General features: G+C 35.3%; 2 protein-coding genes across 6 annotated transcripts; one reads left to right on the top strand and one right to left on the bottom strand.

The window, feature by feature from the left end:
* The first annotated feature begins 6,773 nt into the window (after positions 1-6,773).
* LOC131639733 (uncharacterized) lies at positions 6,774-12,479 on the top strand. 5 transcript variants are annotated; one of them, XM_058910214.1, is made up of 13 exons: positions 6,774-6,944; positions 7,024-7,089; positions 7,171-7,290; positions 7,374-7,460; positions 7,555-8,139; positions 9,310-9,792; positions 10,229-10,290; positions 10,378-10,483; positions 10,788-10,867; positions 11,208-11,537; positions 11,607-11,666; positions 11,862-12,093; positions 12,197-12,477. In XM_058910214.1, exons 1-12 carry the CDS (start codon positions 6,879-6,881, stop codon positions 11,863-11,865), a joined length of 2,049 nt encoding a protein of 682 aa, XP_058766197.1. In that variant the 5' UTR covers positions 6,774-6,878; the 3' UTR covers positions 11,866-12,093; positions 12,197-12,477. The 5 variants fall into 5 exon arrangements, with proteins under 5 accessions (XP_058766197.1, XP_058766192.1, XP_058766184.1 ...); XM_058910209.1 differs by having other exon boundaries at positions 11,607-11,754; positions 12,197-12,475; XM_058910201.1 differs by having other exon boundaries at positions 11,607-11,716; positions 12,197-12,474.
* Positions 12,480-12,592: 113 nt separating this feature from the next.
* Positions 12,593-15,294, bottom strand: LOC131639757 (salicylic acid-binding protein 2-like). The gene is made up of 3 exons (XM_058910224.1): positions 14,771-15,294; positions 13,138-13,263; positions 12,593-13,033 (listed from the first exon to the last, which is right to left on the bottom strand). Exons 1-3 carry the CDS (start codon positions 15,146-15,148, stop codon positions 12,749-12,751), a joined length of 789 nt encoding a protein of 262 aa, XP_058766207.1. The 5' UTR covers positions 15,149-15,294; the 3' UTR covers positions 12,593-12,748.
* Between the last annotated feature and the right edge of the window lie 2,554 nt (positions 15,295-17,848).

Below are 17,848 nucleotides of genomic sequence, written 5' to 3'. Positions count from 1 at the left end.
AGGGCCTCATATTCTGCTTGGTTGTTGGATGTTAGGAATGATAGTGAAAGGGATACCTCTATGAGGGTTCCTTCTTCATTTTCAAGAATGATCCCTGCTCCGCTGCCGGTCGAGCTTGAGGCACCGTCCACGTATAAGGTCCACCTTCGGGCGTTGTTGTTTGTTGTTTCGGGGAAGGCCATCTCGGCTACGAAATCTGCCAAGACCTGTGCTTTAAGGGCTTTTCTTCCCTCGTACTTGATGTCAAACTCCGCAAGTTCCAACGACCATCGAAGCATTCTCCCGGCCATGTCAGGGCGTGCAAGCAATTGTTTTACGGGTTGCTCAGTTCGTACGACTATGGTATGTGCTAGGAAATAGTGTCTGAGTCTTCGGGCTGCGGTTATTAACGCAAGTTCGACCTTTTCGATCTGTTGATACCTGATCTCGGGGCCCTGGAGTGCTTTGCTTGTGAAGTAAATGGGTTTATGGCCTTCCGAGGTTTCTCGTATCAAGGCCGCGCTAACGGCCTCGGTGGCCACAGCGAGATAGATGTATAAGATTTCTCCAGCTTCCGATCTAGATAAAACTGGTGGGCTAGACAACGTCCGCTTGAGATGGGAGAGGGCACGCTCGCACTCTTCCGTCCATTCAAATGTGGTCTCTTTGCGGAGGAGTTTGAATAGTGGTAGGGCATGCTGCGCGGATTTGGCCACGAATCTTGATAGTGATGTGAGCATGCCGTTCAAGGTTTGGATTGACTTTTTTGAATTTGGAGTGGGCAAGTCTGAGAAGGCCCTGCATTTATCCGGGTTGGCTTCGATTCCTCTTTCTGTTAGGTAGAAGCCGAGGAATTTTCCTGCGCGGACGCCGAATGCGCATTTTTCTGGATTGAATCTCATTTTACACTTCCGGGCTTGCTCGAAAACCTTTTTAAGGTGAGCGGCGTGATCGGTTTCCTGTTGGGATTTAACGATCATATCGTCCATATATACTTCGAGCATATCGCCTATCTCTGCTCGAAAGACTTTGTTCATCATGCGCTGGTATGTCGCATCAGCGTTCTTCAGACCGAAAGGCATTACGTTGTAGTAATAGTTGCCCGATTCGGTCATGAAGGCCGTATATTTCTTATCAATTTTAGCCATGGGTATTTGATTATATCCGGAATATGCGTCCATGAATGAAAGTAATTTAAAACCGGCAGAATTATCGACTAGTTTATCTATGTTAGGGAGAGGATAAGCATCTTTTGGGCAAACCCTATTAAGATCGGTGTAGTCAGTGTACATGCGCCATTTTCCATTTGATTTTTTAACAAGTACAACATTGGAGAGCCAAGTAGTGTACTTGGCCTCAGATATAAACTTGGCCTCTAAGAGGTTTTTTACAGCTAGTTCGGCCGCAACCGTTTTTTATGGTGACTGTTTTCTTCTTCTCTAAGCGACGGCCTTGCAGGTCGGGTCGATGGTCAGGTGATGGCAAGCCACTTCTGGGTCAAGTCCGAGAGCAACGAGCTCAAAGTCTCCGTCCGGAATTGGCCGGGGGATCCCTCATGATGCGTCCGCGTTGATGCTCTGCTCGGGTTCTCCCAGAAAACGACTGTCGAGGTCGACAGTGTCGATGCGGGGCATAGACTTGTTGGTTTCTGAAGTAGCGCTGGTTGCTGTCTTCTCTTGGGCCGGTATTTTTATCGCGCTCAGGCCTTTGGCGGAGGCTTTGAAACACCTCCTGGCTGCTTCGATGTCGCCGTTGAGTGTTGCTACTTGTCTTTTGGTCGTATAGTATTTGAGCTTGAGGTGCACGGTTGAGGGAACTGCTATTAATTCGGCCAGAGTGGGGCATCCGAGGATGCACTGGTATATTGACGGGCAGTCGATGACCAGAAATTGCACTTTCACTGTCCTGGTGGTCTCTGCCGACCCGATAGAAACTATGAGTTCCACGAATCCCCACGGCTTGGTTACTGTGGCATTGAAACCTTGTAAGCTAGATCGTACGTATGGTGTAAGGTGACTGTCGTTCAGCTGCAATGTTTTGAACAATTGGGAGTACATGATGTCCACTGAACTTCCTTGGTCGACCAATATGCGTCGCACGTCAAAATTAGCCATCCGAGCTCGAATGAGGAGAGGGATGGTCGCGTTAGGTTCTCCTCCGGGCAACTCTTCTTTATAGAAAGATATTGAGGAGGGACTGCCTTTGGCGTGGTCGAAGTTTAGAGGCTACGTTCATGCTGGCCGAGATTAGCTCGTCGAACTTGCGTTTCACGGATCCGACGGTCAGTTTGCTGAAACCCCCACCTGATATAACCATTGTGGACGGGAACCTTTTCCATGTGCTATGGGAGGAATAGGTGGTAGCTGTGTTGGCCCAGACAGGGAGGTAAAAATCTTTCGGCCTGGTAATGCTCATGGCCAATTGCATGGCGGGCGTATCTTCCGCCGGCTTTTCCTCGGTGACTGGTTTAGCTTCTCTAGTGGCCTCCTGCTTCTTCGCATACTGTTTCAGATGTCCCTCCCTGATTAGTATCTCTATGGCATCCTTAAGGTGGATGCAATCTTTGGTGTTGTGCCCGTGGCCTTTGTGGAATCTGCAGAATTTTGATTTATCAACGTTTGGCTGGGCGGGCATGCTCTTAGGGAATCGGACCTTGTCTGTCAGAAACTCAGCGTTCGCGCATTCGTTCAAGATGCGCTCCCTTGAGGCGTTCAGCGGGGTGTACTCTCGGAATTTCCCCGCAGGGGCTTTGTAGTCCTTGGGGTCCCGAGTTTTATCATCTTTCTTTTTGTCAGTTCCCCGGCGAGACTCATCTTGGCGCGCATTTTTACTGCTTTCCTCGTGCCTGGAATTGCGGACGGCGTGGGCAGCTTCTTTCTCCTCATATTGAACGTAGGCTTGGGCTTTGAGGAAGAATTCGTCAAGAGTGGATGGAGTTTTAATCCCGACGGCTTTAGCAAAGTCCGAGCGTGGTCAGAGGCCGCGCTCGAGCAAGAATTTCTTCATATGGGCAGTGGTGGATACCTGTACGGCTTCTTTATTGAATCTTTCTATGTATGCCCGTAGAGACTCGTCCTTTCCCTTGTATAATGGCTTCCAATGAGGCTTCTGACTTTGGGTGTCTTCGGGAAGCGGTGAAATGTCTGGAAAAAAGTTTTCCGAGCACCCTCCATGATGTGATGGACTCGTCTGGCAAACTTTTTACCAAGTCATGGCTCCTTTTCGCAGGGTGGTAGGGAACAAACGACATTTAAAGGCACCGGGCACTCCTCTGTAGTCGAGAAGGGCGTCGATGTTCTCAATATGTTCGTCCGGATCGGTGGTCCCGTCGTAGGTCCCTAGCGGAGGGGGTTTTTCGAGACCAGTTGGCAAGGGAGCCTCTAAGATTGACTGAGATAGAGGACCATGGCGTTCCTCTTCATCGTCGCTGGCGGATGGAGAAAAAGATCGGCTCTGGCTACGCCTGCGTCGCCTCCGGTTGTCGTCGTGCTTGGCCGGAGGTGATCTAGATTTCCTTCTTGGCCGAGGGAACTGTGAATGGTGTCGGGGACGCTGCTTGCTTGGCCCTTTCTTGGAAGAATGATTCGCCTTCTCCCTGGGAGAAGGGAAACGTGGGCGTTTCTTGGTGATTATTTCATGTCGAGAACGAATTTTGTGATCGGGGGGAGTTCTTGAGCGGCGCTTCTGCTCAAGGGCCTCGATCCGGCTACTTTGCTGTTGCAAGAGCGCATTGGTCTGGGCAAGAGCAGCTAGGACATCGTTTATGGTCTGGTCTTGAGGAGGCTGTCCTTTGGAGAGGAAGGGGTTGCCCAGATTTTCTTCGTGGTTGTCCTTCCCGCTGGGATCTTCGAAACGATGAGATTGGTCATCTTGAAGATCCTTAGGGGACGGGGACGCGGTGACACTGTCTCGAGGAGCGGTGTTTCTTGACGGCGGAACAATGGAGATGTCGTTTTTCTTGAGAATTGCAGCGTCTATTGACGAGGGATCTTCGTTATTACCGGCCATGAGTAATGATTTGATTAGAACTTTGGTTCTTGAGTTCTTGCAAGAGGCAAGAGTGGATCAAGAAGGTGCAAGAAAAAGGAACGAGGGGAGCTAGATTTCCCACAGACGGCGCCACTGATCTTACCGAGCAGATCAGATGACCAGCAACAATGAAGGCTTGAAGTTCAGGATGACAAATATGGAGAAAACATGTGTTGTACCTGCAAGGCACTCCGATGCCAAAGTAAGTACGTATTCCACAAGGTACAACAAAGTAATAGGGTTTTAGTGGTAAGAAAAAGATTACCTTGCCCTCTGTATGTAGAGGGCTATTTATAGGATGTTTGAAACGGATTGGACGCTTCCTTTTAGGGGGATATTCAGGAGACGTGTGGACTAGTTGTTTACCGAGCACGAGGAATCCTCGTGGTCGGTTACTTGGCACGTTTGCCCAGTCCGGTCGGATGGAAACCACCACGTGCGTTCTGAAGCGTATTGGGCCGAAGGCGGGAATGACCCAATTGATTGGATTGGGCCGGTCCAGAACATTATGCATTAAATATTTATAAGAAAGATGGATAAATTCATACTATATTTTTGCATATGTAAATTCATAATATATGAATTTTATATTCATATGATATTTTTTACAATTTACTTATCAAATTTCATTTTTTAAAAACTTCTTTTTTAAAGTTTTTCAACCATTGTTATTTGTCCAAGATTTGTCAGAGATTCTTTATAAAACTTAACTGTGTTTAAACTTATATTTTATTAGATGATAAAATAATATAATATCAATAGAATCAATAAATTTACGATACAGACGAATTTTAAAATTATAGGCATGCCCGACGGGCCGAACCTATTTTTCAGACCGACAAAATATTTACTTAAATTGAACAGATATTAGAGACCATTAAATCCGACACGACAAAATATTTACTTATATTGAACAGATATTAGAGATGATATGTTTAATGACTTATGAACTACTATAACATATATGTGGTTTAATAGCAATTATTAAATCTATGTATATCCAGGCAACTACTAAAACTTTATAAATTAAATTAATATTTGAATGACAATCAATATTGATTTTTTTTTTTTGAGTTTAAAGGTAGTGCACAGACAGTGTAAACTAACTTTACATATACAACCAATCAAAATCCTTACAATTGTCATGTTATATTAGTTTTTTTTTTAAATTTAAAATTATGTTTTAATTAGATACATGGTTGTGATTGGTTGACATTGTAAAAATATTTTACACTGTCAGTGCATATTCCCTTTTCTCATTTTTTTTATTAATTCGTATATATATATATATATATATATATATATATATATATATATATATATATATATATATATATATATATATATATATATATATAGAGAGAGAGAGAGAGAGAGAGAGAGAGAGAGAGGAGGGTTATATTGACTCCAAGAGTAAGTGCTGAACACTTACTCCAAATCTTAACCATTGATTATCATTAATCTAACGGCTTTAATTAATTTTTTATGTTGAAAAATATTTCCAAATATAATTAAATTAAATGATCAATTAAAACCGTTAGATTAATGAAAATCAATGATTAAGATTTGGAGTAAGTGTTCAACACTTACTCTTGGAGTCAATATAACCCTCCTCATATATATATATATATATATATATATATATATATATATATATATATATATATATATATATATATATATATATATATATATATATATATATATATATATATATATATATATATATATATATATATAGAGGAGAGATATTCTTACTCCAGGAGTAAGTTATCAAGACTTACTCCTCATCATGACCATTGATTCTTCTCAATCTAATGGTTAAAATTAATGACTATTATTTTTCTCTCTCCACATTTAATTACTTATTAATTTTAACCATTAGATTGAAAAGAATCAATGATCATGATGAGGAGTAAGTCTTGATAACTTACTCTTGGAGTAAGAATATCCCTCCTTATATATATATATATATATATATATATATATATATATATATATATATATATAGGGGACGACTCAAGTGAGAACACTTGGTTATTATGAGAAATGAGAACAGTGAATCACGACCATTAGATTTGATTTTAATGGACTGGATTGATTTCTCTTTCCATGATCCTTAATATTTATTTTAAATCAACACAGAAAGAGAAACCAATCTAGTCCATTAAAATCAAATCTAATGGTCGTGATTCACTGTTCTCATTTCTCATAATAACCAAGTGTTCTCACTTGAGTCGTCCCCTATATATATATATATATATATATATATATATATATATATATATATATATATATATATATATATATATATATATATATATATATATATATATATATATATATATATATATAGAGGGCATATCATATGAGAATGACATATTTATATGAGAATGTGAGAATGAATCTGAACCATTGGATTTTAAAATAAATGGTGGAGATTATAAGTGAATCTTTTTTTTCTCTCTCCTACTTCATTTATTTCAAGATGCATGAGAGAGAAAAAAAAGATTCATATATAATCTCCACCATTTATTTTAAAATCCAATGGTTCAGATTCATTCTCACATTCTCATATAAATATGTCATTCTCATATGATATGCCCTATATATATATATATATATATATATATATATATATATATATATATATATATATAATTATAATTATAATTATAACTATATAATATTTATTAAAAAAATAAAGACAAAGGAACCAAAATCAAAAAACCCCTCCTTTTAGAGACCAAAAGGCCAATTTTTTTTCTTTTCAACTAGTATCAAATTGCCCCGATAAACCCATTGCCATCCGGAAACGCAGCGTTCGGTGCTTTACCCGTTGCGGCATAAACCACTTGTGAGTTCGGAAAATGTCTCCGGCCGGTAAACTGTGGTGGCTCTGCCGCTGTGTCGACGAGTCTCTGAGCCGCTACACAGTCTGTTTCTCACATTCAACTATAGCATTTCCTTTCTTATCTGATCCGTTAAACCAAACCTGCTTTCCATGTACCTCAGGAACCACACGCGTTCGTTTCAACGAGCAAAGAGAACGAGAAGGAAATTCTAATCGCTTCTTCTCAGGTTCTCATCTTAAAACTCACTTCAATCTTCTATAGTTGCTTAATTGTTCATTTATTCGGTTATTTTGCGATTTTTTTGTAGGTCGTGAGGAAAATTCAGCTGCGAATTCGTGAATTTGGTTCTTTAAGTAAAGAGCAATCGTGCGGTTCAGAGAAGCATTGTTCCGTCCATCAATGTCTACCGAAAATTGTGACTAAAATGGTGAGTGTTAGAAACAGCAATTCATTAGCATGCTTTCTTTATAGTGTTCTTTTGAATATGATTTGTATTTTTTTATGTGGCAGGTGAATTTGTTAGGCGTTGAAAATGAATTTGTTCAACACGTCGCGGGCAATGCTCTTGTCTTAATTTCAGAGTTCATGTTTACGACAGTAAGTAGTTTTCGTAGTGGTTTGGCCGAGGTTACGCTAATGTTATGCTTATGCATGCTTTATGATATTTATGATTCTTTGTGATGATTTGTAGGGGAACAATTGGGATGAGTTCGTCAATTTGTTATGCTGTTCCTTTGAAATGGCTTTTACTAGAATGCTCCCGTGTTTGTCTGAAAATAATAACTTTGATTCTCCTGATGTTGATTTTGCGCTGCAACATGGGCTGATGAGTTGTGGTTGGTCTACTGTGGCTGGTATCATTGGAGTGCTTCGTGTTATATGTAAACATTTGAAGGAGGATTATGATGATGAACTTGTCAAAGTGTACTATGACTCCGTTAATTCTTGTCTTCTGAAAATGCCTTGGAATTTGTTGGATGAGTGTTGGAGTTGTGACAGTGTTAGCACGAAGAAAAGCTTGCCGGTGAATGAACTGCATCTCAGTAATTTGGGTGCCATGGATCCTGGAATCAGATTTCTTGGGACTTTTCTCCAGTTACTATGCACTTTAGTTGACCGGAATGATTCTGTGGAAACTGGTTGTGATTCTGCTGACAAACATCCACTATTTGTCACAGTAATGAATCTTATACCTAGACTTGTAAAGTGGTGTCTCCGCAAGCAAGAAGACAATTTTGAGACTTGCATCATCCATTACATGAAACATAAATTGCTGGTATGATTCTTCCACTTGTTCAAGAACTTGAGAATTGATTTTTTCATTACTTCTGGTATTGAATGCCAATAATAATGGTCATTATTTCCACTTTAAGTTTTATGGACAAGAAGGTTATGATTAGTATAATGCCCTGTGCATTTTGTAGGATACGTAGTACAAGAAGTAAAGTTTTATTGTTGACTGCTTTTAGTGTTGAGATTCACAAATATCAATAGATAGTTACTTGTTACATATTGGTTACATTAAGGTGGTAATAGTTACTTGTTACATTACATATTGGTTACATTAAGCTGGTAATAGTTAGCTAGAACAAAAAGTCAGTTAGTATTAGGCTATTAGCAAATGAGGTTCAGCTAAAATAGGATAAGGGGGTGGAACTGAAGATTGTTACCAATGGGAAAACGGGTAAGCAGTGTGGTTGTATGGGGAAACCCTTGGAAGAGATTTTTCTCCTTTCAGATTGACATTCAATCCATCAATAAAAGATTTGGTATTTTTGTGTCTGTCTTTCATATGATTAACTTATTCGTGTTTCGGTGTAACACTGTCAAACCTTGACAAAGATATTCCATCTCAATCTCAGATTAAATTTAGTGCTTGAGTTTTTTCTTTCTTTCATCAAACACTTAGTACTTGAGCTGATATACCGTGTTAACTGTTAACACTTTATTTGTGTTATTAGATGAGAATTTTACTAACTTTATTCTATTTGACCTAGACTCTTAGTATATATAGAAGTATAAGGTAAGTTATATGTAAAACAACTTTTAAGAGTTTCATTAAATATACTCTCTTAGTCTCTTTTTCCATTTGACATCTAAACACTAAAATTTCATCATTGTGTGTAGTCTCCAGCTATACATCAATGGAAGAGTACTTAGATGCATGTTGTCCTCAGGATATAGAAGGAAACATGCGGCACCAATTAATGCATCTATAGGGATAGGATAGGAGTCTCTTTTGGTTTGGGTTGTTTGTGAATAGATTATTTTCTATTATACTACGGTAAGTGGTAACTGTTTTAAGTATTATTTTTGTATCGAGTAAACCCTTAAAGACTTCACATGTGGAGTCTATGAGATTCACGAGTTTACATAGACTATCGAGTTTGAGTGGCAGCCTTGCTCATATGAAATGAACTCTTCAAACCTACCTTGTTTTTTGCAGATTCTGATGATCAGGGTTGGCTCACTCTCGTGTCTGGACTGTTCAGACTCTTTTTCTTGGCTTGAAATCCTTCATAACTACTTTCAAGAGCTTCTGCTACAACCTTTAACTCAATTTGTGTCTGCTCAATGTGATTGTCTTGAAGGCTCTCCATTTTTATTGAGCTTGGCTGATGGAGAAACATATGGGATGTCTTCCAGCCATCTACAAAGACAAGCTATTTTCCTCTTACTGGATTGTTCTATCAGTTTGATCAGTCAAAGAGGATCAAAGGAAAACCACAGTGATTGTTCGGCTTTAAGCTCATATTTTACCAATAACCCAGATCCAGAGTTTGATCACTTTCACATTAAAAAGGGATTACTAGAGCTTTACAAGTGGATTCAACAACATCTTCCAAGTGAGGTCTCTATCAACCGTGAAAACTACTCAGAGATATGTATGAACTTCATGTCATCTTTTCTCCAGCTATATCTTCATGAGGTTTGTCTAATTTCCCTTTTCTTGCTGTTTGTACACATTAGTTAATGAGTGTGAACCGTGAAGCTTGTCTGACATGGCCATTGTCTTCAAAGCAGTTTTTGGTTCTGGAAATTTAGCTTTTAAAAATCTCAGGTGTCATATGAATGTTTGATAAGGATGATGTCTCTGACAAGTCCGAATGGGTGATCATGTACTGGAAACTGTGAAGCATGAAAACTTTTTAAAAAGAAGCTGCTGTGTTGATATCGAAATACTTCAAATTTTAATAGGAATTTTGAATATCCATCCATGCTTCTTAGGTTCAGGTTCAGCGTATATTTGCTAAACTGGGTCATTAATGAGAGTCCAGACTTTTTCTTGTTTTCCTTTAGCAGAAAAGTTTTAAGTCTCTTGATGACATCTTCTTTATTGAGGTTATTTAACACTTGATTGGCAGGATGATCTATTGTTTGAAGTGCTTTTGCAATTGCTGAGCATATCATCTTGTCTCCAGCAACTGTAAGCAAATGTATAATCTTTTACTTTTGTTAGTAAGCTCTTAATGGAAAGATTCACTGCCACTATAATGAGATTTCAATGATGTAGGTCTGGAAGAAAAGATTTTGCATACCAGGATGTAAAGAGAGACCTTCATTTTGATCTGTGTGACATTTTTAATCCCGTGTACCTTTTCCATCTGTTTCTTTCAGAGGCTAGTATTATACTTCCATAGTAAACGCAGATAGGAAAAGTCATTATCTGTTTCACTATTTATTTTTAGGGTCTTGCTACCAAGTGTTCTAAAGGCACATTTTAAGGAACCAAAGATAGAAATGTTATCTTGGAAATTATTTACATAACTTTATAAAAGCTTAAAATGATTTTTTAACACAAATTTCAAGATAATCTTTCTCTATATTGGTTCCTTAACAAGTTTTCCTTTAGGGAACTTGTTAGCATTTGCTTTATTTTTATTTTGAAAAAAAAACTTATTATCTTACCCTTTATTTGCACAGATACACTATGATCATCAAGTGCTTCTTGACTATCTCATTTCAAAAGATACTGGAATAAGCTGTGTTAAATATCTTCTAAGGTATATTATGCTAACTATTTTGGACCACGATTTCCCTTACCGAGTTTCTGTGATTGTAAATAAGTAGGCAGAGTTATAATCAGATCTAAGTTTAGTAGCTAGTTTTCTACCATATGTGTATTTTTAAACATAATTATTTTCAATTTTGATGTTTTGATGTTATGGTTGGTGTGTTGCATCTATGGTTCATGTATAGTTAGTTTAATGTCAAGAGTGAAGCAATTCAAGAAATAGAAAATTACCAATTAGGTTGTGAATTTTGGTGTTGGTACTTACCTGACACCTATTGCTATTTGAGAATTGGTATTTACGTTTTCCTCTTTTGCACGATTGTTGGTAGATGCATGCATTTGATATGCAACTCATGGAAATTATTTGTGGAATTTCCATTATCTGGAGAACTTGTAAATCAATCATCTTGCAAGAGAAGAAAACTTTCAGGGGATGATCTACAGTTTGTTGCTGATGAAATGCCTTCTTCAGCTGACAATAATGGCAGTATTGAATTGCATATCAAGAATTTTAAGGAAGATAATGAATATGACTTCAAGCACCATAACATTGAACAATTCAAGAAAGCTGCAGAATGTTTACTATCTTTAAAGAATTCCATTGGCAATCTTCATCAAAAGAGCCTGTTTCCCTATAATCCTGAAGTGCTTCTGAGACGGTACGTTGCTTAACAATGCTTTATTTCTTGTCTATCTTCAACAAATAGTAACCAACTTATTTCTTTTAGTCTTGGAAGATTTCAAGAGTTATGCTGCCAGGAAAAGTTATTCGACAGACAGAAACTTGAGTAATTAACTAAACTACTATCTTGTATAACCCTGGAAGCTTGGCAATCTTGTGAGTTTTAATGGTTATAGAATAGAACTACATATTTGGTTAGTAGGCTTTTCTAGAGTTATTTCAAGATGTTATGCCAGAAATTATTTTGTTCTCAAGCTCCGATGTTAGTTTGCTAATTGAATGGAACACTTGTTGAAAACAGGTAGTGGTGGTAGCATTGATGGACAGAAAGGAGAGAAATGACTGGTAGTAGTGTCCATATTCTTGGGTCACTCCATATGTCTTGAGTTTTCTATGGATCAGTTGATCTATAATTATATGCCATCTCTGAAGAGAGTTGGATGATTGATAGCATGGATTGATGGATACCGCGTGCTTAGGGTCTGAAATAGCGGGGTAGTACCTGGTTCCTATCACTGTTTCCATTTTTGAAGGTACCAGGTCCATTCTCTCAAAACTGTAAACCAGCTGCAGGATATTCATTTGGGAACCTTTTGTAATATCCTATTAGTAATCTAAAAATATATCATATTTTAGGGTGAGCAGTGCTCTAACTCGTTGGAGATTAACCCAAAGATTGATCACTAGCTGGAGGGGTTGCAGAATCAAATCCGAAAGAGATAAGTGTACAAATTTTCATAAATTTAATATCATTTGAGACTTAATTTTTCAAATTTAAGGAAGTGTAAGCTAGAAAATTAGTTCCAAAATACTTCCCATGTGGCATTTACTAAATTTCTTAAATTTAATCTAACTGGACAAATCCTGGCAGAAAACTTTACTTCATCTACTCAATTATAGATTTGGTGAATTGATATTTAGTGACAAAAAGGTACAGTTTTATTTTACAAAACAAAAGGAACATATAATTTTTTAACAAAGGAACATTTAAATATTTCGTAAGTTTCATATATTCATCTACATAACCTTGTATTATCCATAATACTTATGAAGTAAGTTGTATATAACATACATGCATGGAGAAATAAACAGAAATTGCAATGCAAGCCACTTATCCATTCCTTTATTCGAATACAAATAAAATTGAAATCCAATAAATAAAGCCAAAGGCTATTATAGTCCATGACTTCATGCGTATTTAGCAGCTATCTGATAGAGAGAATCACATACTTGTTGTGGCTTAGAAATCATTGCCATATGATCTGAGTCGTTGATCTCAAATACATGATTAATGCCAGCATTTTGGATCATCCAGAGTTGAAAATTCAATGGAATTGAAGTGTCTCCATTGCAACGAATAAAAGTAGTTGGAACTGACCCATAACCTTGTTTGGAGAATAAGTTGTTTTGCTGAGTCAAGTCTTCCATAAAGAGGGACGATGGCCTTACTAAACTCTTGGCCAATTCAAGATCCTGTCAAATCCACATATTTTGCTTTTATTTCCATCATTACTATATATTGCAAAGCTCAAATATTTGAGCATTAATTTAATTTGTAATAGTAGCATGTAGTTTACCTCAGGGGAAGAGCGTGGATAGAGCCTATTAGATAAAAATTTGGGACCAAAGGATATTGCTGTTTTGTTTCCACTCTGGGAGAATTCTGTATCCAACCAATCAGCCGCAGGGATACTCTCAAGATACTGTTGAAGTTCATAAGAAACAATGCTCTCAATGGTGAACATAACTACTCCAATTCCATATTATTTTTCCGACCAAAGTTATATACTATATATTTTCATATTATAGTGTATATAAAACCAAATTCTTTCCATAAAATATAAAAATCCAATACATGGTCTTAATAGTCAATGGTATAGTGTAATTACAGTAGATTTCTTAAAATCTATGCGTCAATAAAGGGCCTATTGATAGTAACTGGCAAGTATTAAATTGATATTCAACACCTCCAGTAGAATCTCGAAAAAGAAAAAAAAACACCCAGGTAAGAATATAATAGTTATATATTTACAGTATATTTTTTTATAATTAGCACATCTCTATATTCTTAAATTTTAATAATTATATATTTACAATATAAATAAGTTTTAGACATATCTTATGACGATATTTGTTTATTATTTCTTAAAAATATATCATTTATTTTCTTTTAACCCCTGCAAATTTTTATTTTTACTTTTAGTCATTCAAATATACTATTTTTTAATTTTTGGTCTTTGATATTTTATCGTATTGTTTGTATTATAATTGATCATTATAATGTTCATTTTAATTTTTATTTGAAGGACTAATTAAGTTTTCAGTTTAATACCTATATAATGGAAAGTAGATATATTTCTAATATTTAATTTCTTTATTTTTATTTTTTTAATTTTTTTTTTGACAAGAAACTTATTTTTTAATTTTTATCTTCATATTTTGGTTCTTTGATATTTTATTATTTATACTTCTATAGAAGATATTTTTATAGAAGATTTTTAGGATTATCAATTCGGACCCTACTATATTATTATTATTATACACACCAAACTCAATAATGACGACCATGCGCAAATGAATTAACTATTTTTTTAATACATATTGTAGGCATGAAGTAATAATAGGTTATTTTATCTATATGTAATTCTTTTTCTTATGCAAAAATTAAAGACTAAATTGAATCTCCTACCATGATTAAGAGGTTAAAATTTCTTATCAACTTAACAAATGTATTGTTAGTAATTTAGAAATTCAATGTATCAAAGTCGTTTAATATCAAAACTACTTAAATTTTTTAACTTACTATTCATCTACTATCTATAACCATTTAGGACGTGCAAGACAACAATCTACTTACTAGATCAAAATTTGTCCTTTTAATTGTGATAAAAAAAGAATATCAAAAATATTTTTTACGATTAAATTTTATTATTATAAGATTTCTATTCAATTTGTGACATTTGATCTGTAGTTCAAAACTTGTCGCATCTGAATCATGACTAAAAAGAGTATAATAAAATATTTATTAGAATTAAACTATAATAAATAATGTTTCTATTTAATTTGGTTATTTGGTATGCATGGGGTTAATCTACACAACTTCGAAAATCTATAGGCTGTAATTAATAAATTACAACCATATATATAAATTGCATTTGTAATTTTTTTATTTAAAACTCTAGAAAATATTATGAGGGTTATGAAACAAACCTTTTCCATAACATAAGATGGTTTATGTTGAATATCAGGAACAAAAGCTGTTAAGAAAACAGCAACAGAAATATTTTCTGGAAATTGTTCCATAGCAAGTGCAATGCTAAGTCCTCCAAAGCTATGACCCACAAGAATCACCTTTTCATTAGTTGGAATTGTGGCCATTAACTCCAACAAAGGTTCAGAATACTCTGAAATTGTATCAACATCTTCAATTTTCTTTGAGTTGATTCCAGAAGCTGCAAGATCGATTACAGTGACCAAATGACCAGAAGATTCTATCATTGGCTTTACCTTGTACCAACACCAAGCTCCATGGCCAGCACCATGAACAAGAACATAATGTTTTCTATCTTGTACATTTTCAGTACTCATAATGTTTTTGTTGATATATTTTTTTTTAATAGGCAAGAAATCTAATGTTTTTATTGATGTTGTTGTTGTTTGTGGTTGGTGAATTAGTGATTGTGGATTAATATTATTTCACCATCTTATTACTATTTATAGAGAATGAAAGAAGCAAAGTCAGATTGATATATCTTGACAAATTGCTCGTGGTATAGGACTAAGATTGATATATACTTCGTCCACATGCAAATGACTTTTTAAATTTGGACACGTGATTTATACAAAGCCATCCCTCAAACAATAAAATAAAATGGCTAAATCTGAGAAAACATGATAATTAATATATTTTCATATTTATTTTTGACACTTTGGTTTTTAATGCTAAAAATAATAAATTTATTACATAGGCTCTATGAAGCCTGGACTTGGACACGGATACGGAACACGAGACAAACACGGACACGAAGACACCGCTACTGTAAAAAACATAGAACACGGATACGGCTATATATATTTTATATATAAATAAAATAATATAATTTATAGTACAATTTATAAAGGGTCTAAAATAAAAATCAAAATTTATGTATAATTATACTCGGTACTCTCAATCAACAAACCAAAAAAAAATTTAAATTGTGTACTTTCAATTAAAAAAGAGAAAGAATGAGTATCGGAAGAAAAAGAGTGAAACACGGGTGGTAGCGGCGACAGTGGAATACCGACTTGTGGCGAAGCGACATGCGGTAAAGATGAAAACAATCAAAGAAGATGAAAATAAACAAAGAAGATGAAAAAAATAAAGAGCATGAGTTGTTTTTATAACGGAGAAAATGGAATATAAAACGTAAAAAATGTTTTTATTTTTTAAAATTATAAGAATTTGAGAAGTTGATTATGTGGTTATTTGAAATAGTGTGTCGTATCCGTGTCCGTTATATTTTAATTATTTTTTTTTCCGTTTGACATTTCAAAAAATGTCTGATACGAGTTGTTCCCGTGTCGTATGTGTGTCGGTGTCTGATACCTGTTCGGTGCGGAGACACGCCTCATTGAGATTGAGATACGCTTCAAAGTTATATTTACAATAATGTTATAGGTCAATGGATTTAGTTTTATAGATTTAAATGTATTTTCTATTTATTTATTTTTTAGTCATTAATTTTTAAACTGCCTTTTTTATTTTTATGAACTTTTTTGAGATTTGGTGATCTTTCATTATTTTTGGGATGTGATATAGTCAATAATGATGTGATATGAGATAGTTGAATTGAAGATTTCAAAATAAAAATGTGTTCCATTCAAGAAATTAAACTTTTCCTGATTCAACAATCAAGAAAATCTAAAAACTTCTTCTAGTGATAAAGATTGATGGGAAGTATTGAAAATATGCGGTAAAAAGAATTGCAACTTGAAAATGTTTGGTAAAAAGAAAGTTGGAGAGTTGTATTTTGCAACATTTATATAGGGGTGGACAAACGTAACCACCAACGAAACCGAAGTGGTTTTGGGTCTACGGTAAATTATGTTTGGCTTCGGGTATGAGCGAAGTAGATAATTTAGAAAATTATACTTCGTACCTCTATTATTATCCTTCTATTCCTATATTTTTAAAAATATCTTAATTCTATCCTTTAAATATATAAAATAATTTTATTATTTAATATTTATAATTTCACACACCTATCAAAGTGCATTGGATAACTTGCAATCAAGTTTTTTAGTTTGCAATTTTTCTTCACCGGATAACTTGTAGTCTAAGTTATCCGATTTGTAATTTTTCTTCACCGGATAACTTGCAGTCAAGTTATCCGGTTTGTAATATTGTAGATAACTAATTTGTTTACCTTTGGCCACGGTTTTTCCTTGTTGCCTAAACTTTTTTATTTTTTATTTTATTTACTTTTGATCACTGTTGTTCCTTGTTGGCTAAACTTTTTATTATTTTTTTTATTTTCGAATTAGTTAAAAACTATGCACCATAATCATTTTTAAATGGTTTTAGATTTTTTCCTAACAACCCTTTCATGAAAAGACTCGTGTTGATTTGTGGGGTTAGTCGGTAACCCTGAAAGTAGTTTGGGACGTTGCAGACACTACATTTAATCTTAATGAAGTCAAAATATGATGGAAACATGAAAGGGTTGTTAGAAAAAAAATCTAAAACCATTTAAAAATAATGATGGTGCATAGTTTTTAACTAACCCAAAAATTAAAAAAAATAAAAAGCTTAGGCAACAAGGAACAACCGTAGCTAAAAGTAAATAAAATAAAAAATAAAAAAGTTTAGGCAACAAGGAAAAACCGTGGCCAGAAGTAAATAAAATCGTTATCTATAATATTACGGTGAAAAAAATTTACAAACCGGATAACTTGACTGCAAGTTATCCGGTGAAGAAAAATTACAAACCGAATAACTTAACTGCAAGTTATCCGGTGAAGAAAAATTACAAACCGGAAAACTTGATAGCAAGTTATCCGATGCACTTTGGTAGGGGTGTGAAATGGTAAATATTAAATAATAAAATTATTTTATAAATTAAAATGATATAATTGAAATATTTTAAAAAATGTAGGGGTAGAGGGACAATAATAGGGGTATGAGGTATAATTTTTGATAATTTGGTGTGATTGGGTATGGACGGTCGGGTTCGGTGTTAAATATTTGATTCGTCGGATCCCGTAACCGACCAAATCATCTAGTATATATTTGTTTCAGAACTGGGT

This window comes from Vicia villosa, linkage group LG1 (genome assembly GCF_029867415.1).
Source record: "Vicia villosa cultivar HV-30 ecotype Madison, WI linkage group LG1, Vvil1.0, whole genome shotgun sequence".
NCBI lineage: Eukaryota > Viridiplantae > Streptophyta > Magnoliopsida > Fabales > Fabaceae > Vicia > Vicia villosa.
This window is presented reverse-complemented; position numbering and strand designations above follow the sequence as displayed.

Excerpts from the sequence above, each read along its gene's own strand:
- LOC131639733 (XM_058910214.1), top strand. The coding sequence starts at position 6,879 with ATGTCTCCGGCCGGTAAACTGTGGTGGCTCTGCCGCTGTGTCGACGAG. Across the intron at positions 9,793-10,228 it reads TCCAGCTATATCTTCATGAG|GATGATCTATTGTTTGAAGT; the intron begins GTTTGTCTAATT and ends CTTGATTGGCAG. Across the intron at positions 10,291-10,377 it reads TCATCTTGTCTCCAGCAACT|GTCTGGAAGAAAAGATTTTG; the intron begins GTAAGCAAATGT and ends TCAATGATGTAG.
- LOC131639757 (XM_058910224.1), bottom strand. The coding sequence starts at position 15,148 with ATGAGTACTGAAAATGTACAAGATAGAAAACATTATGTTCTTGTTCAT. Across the intron at positions 13,264-14,770 it reads CATCTTATGTTATGGAAAAG|TATCTTGAGAGTATCCCTGC; the intron begins GTTTGTTTCATA and ends GAACTTCAACAG. Across the intron at positions 13,034-13,137 it reads ATCCACGCTCTTCCCCTGAG|GATCTTGAATTGGCCAAGAG; the intron begins GTAAACTACATG and ends TGGATTTGACAG.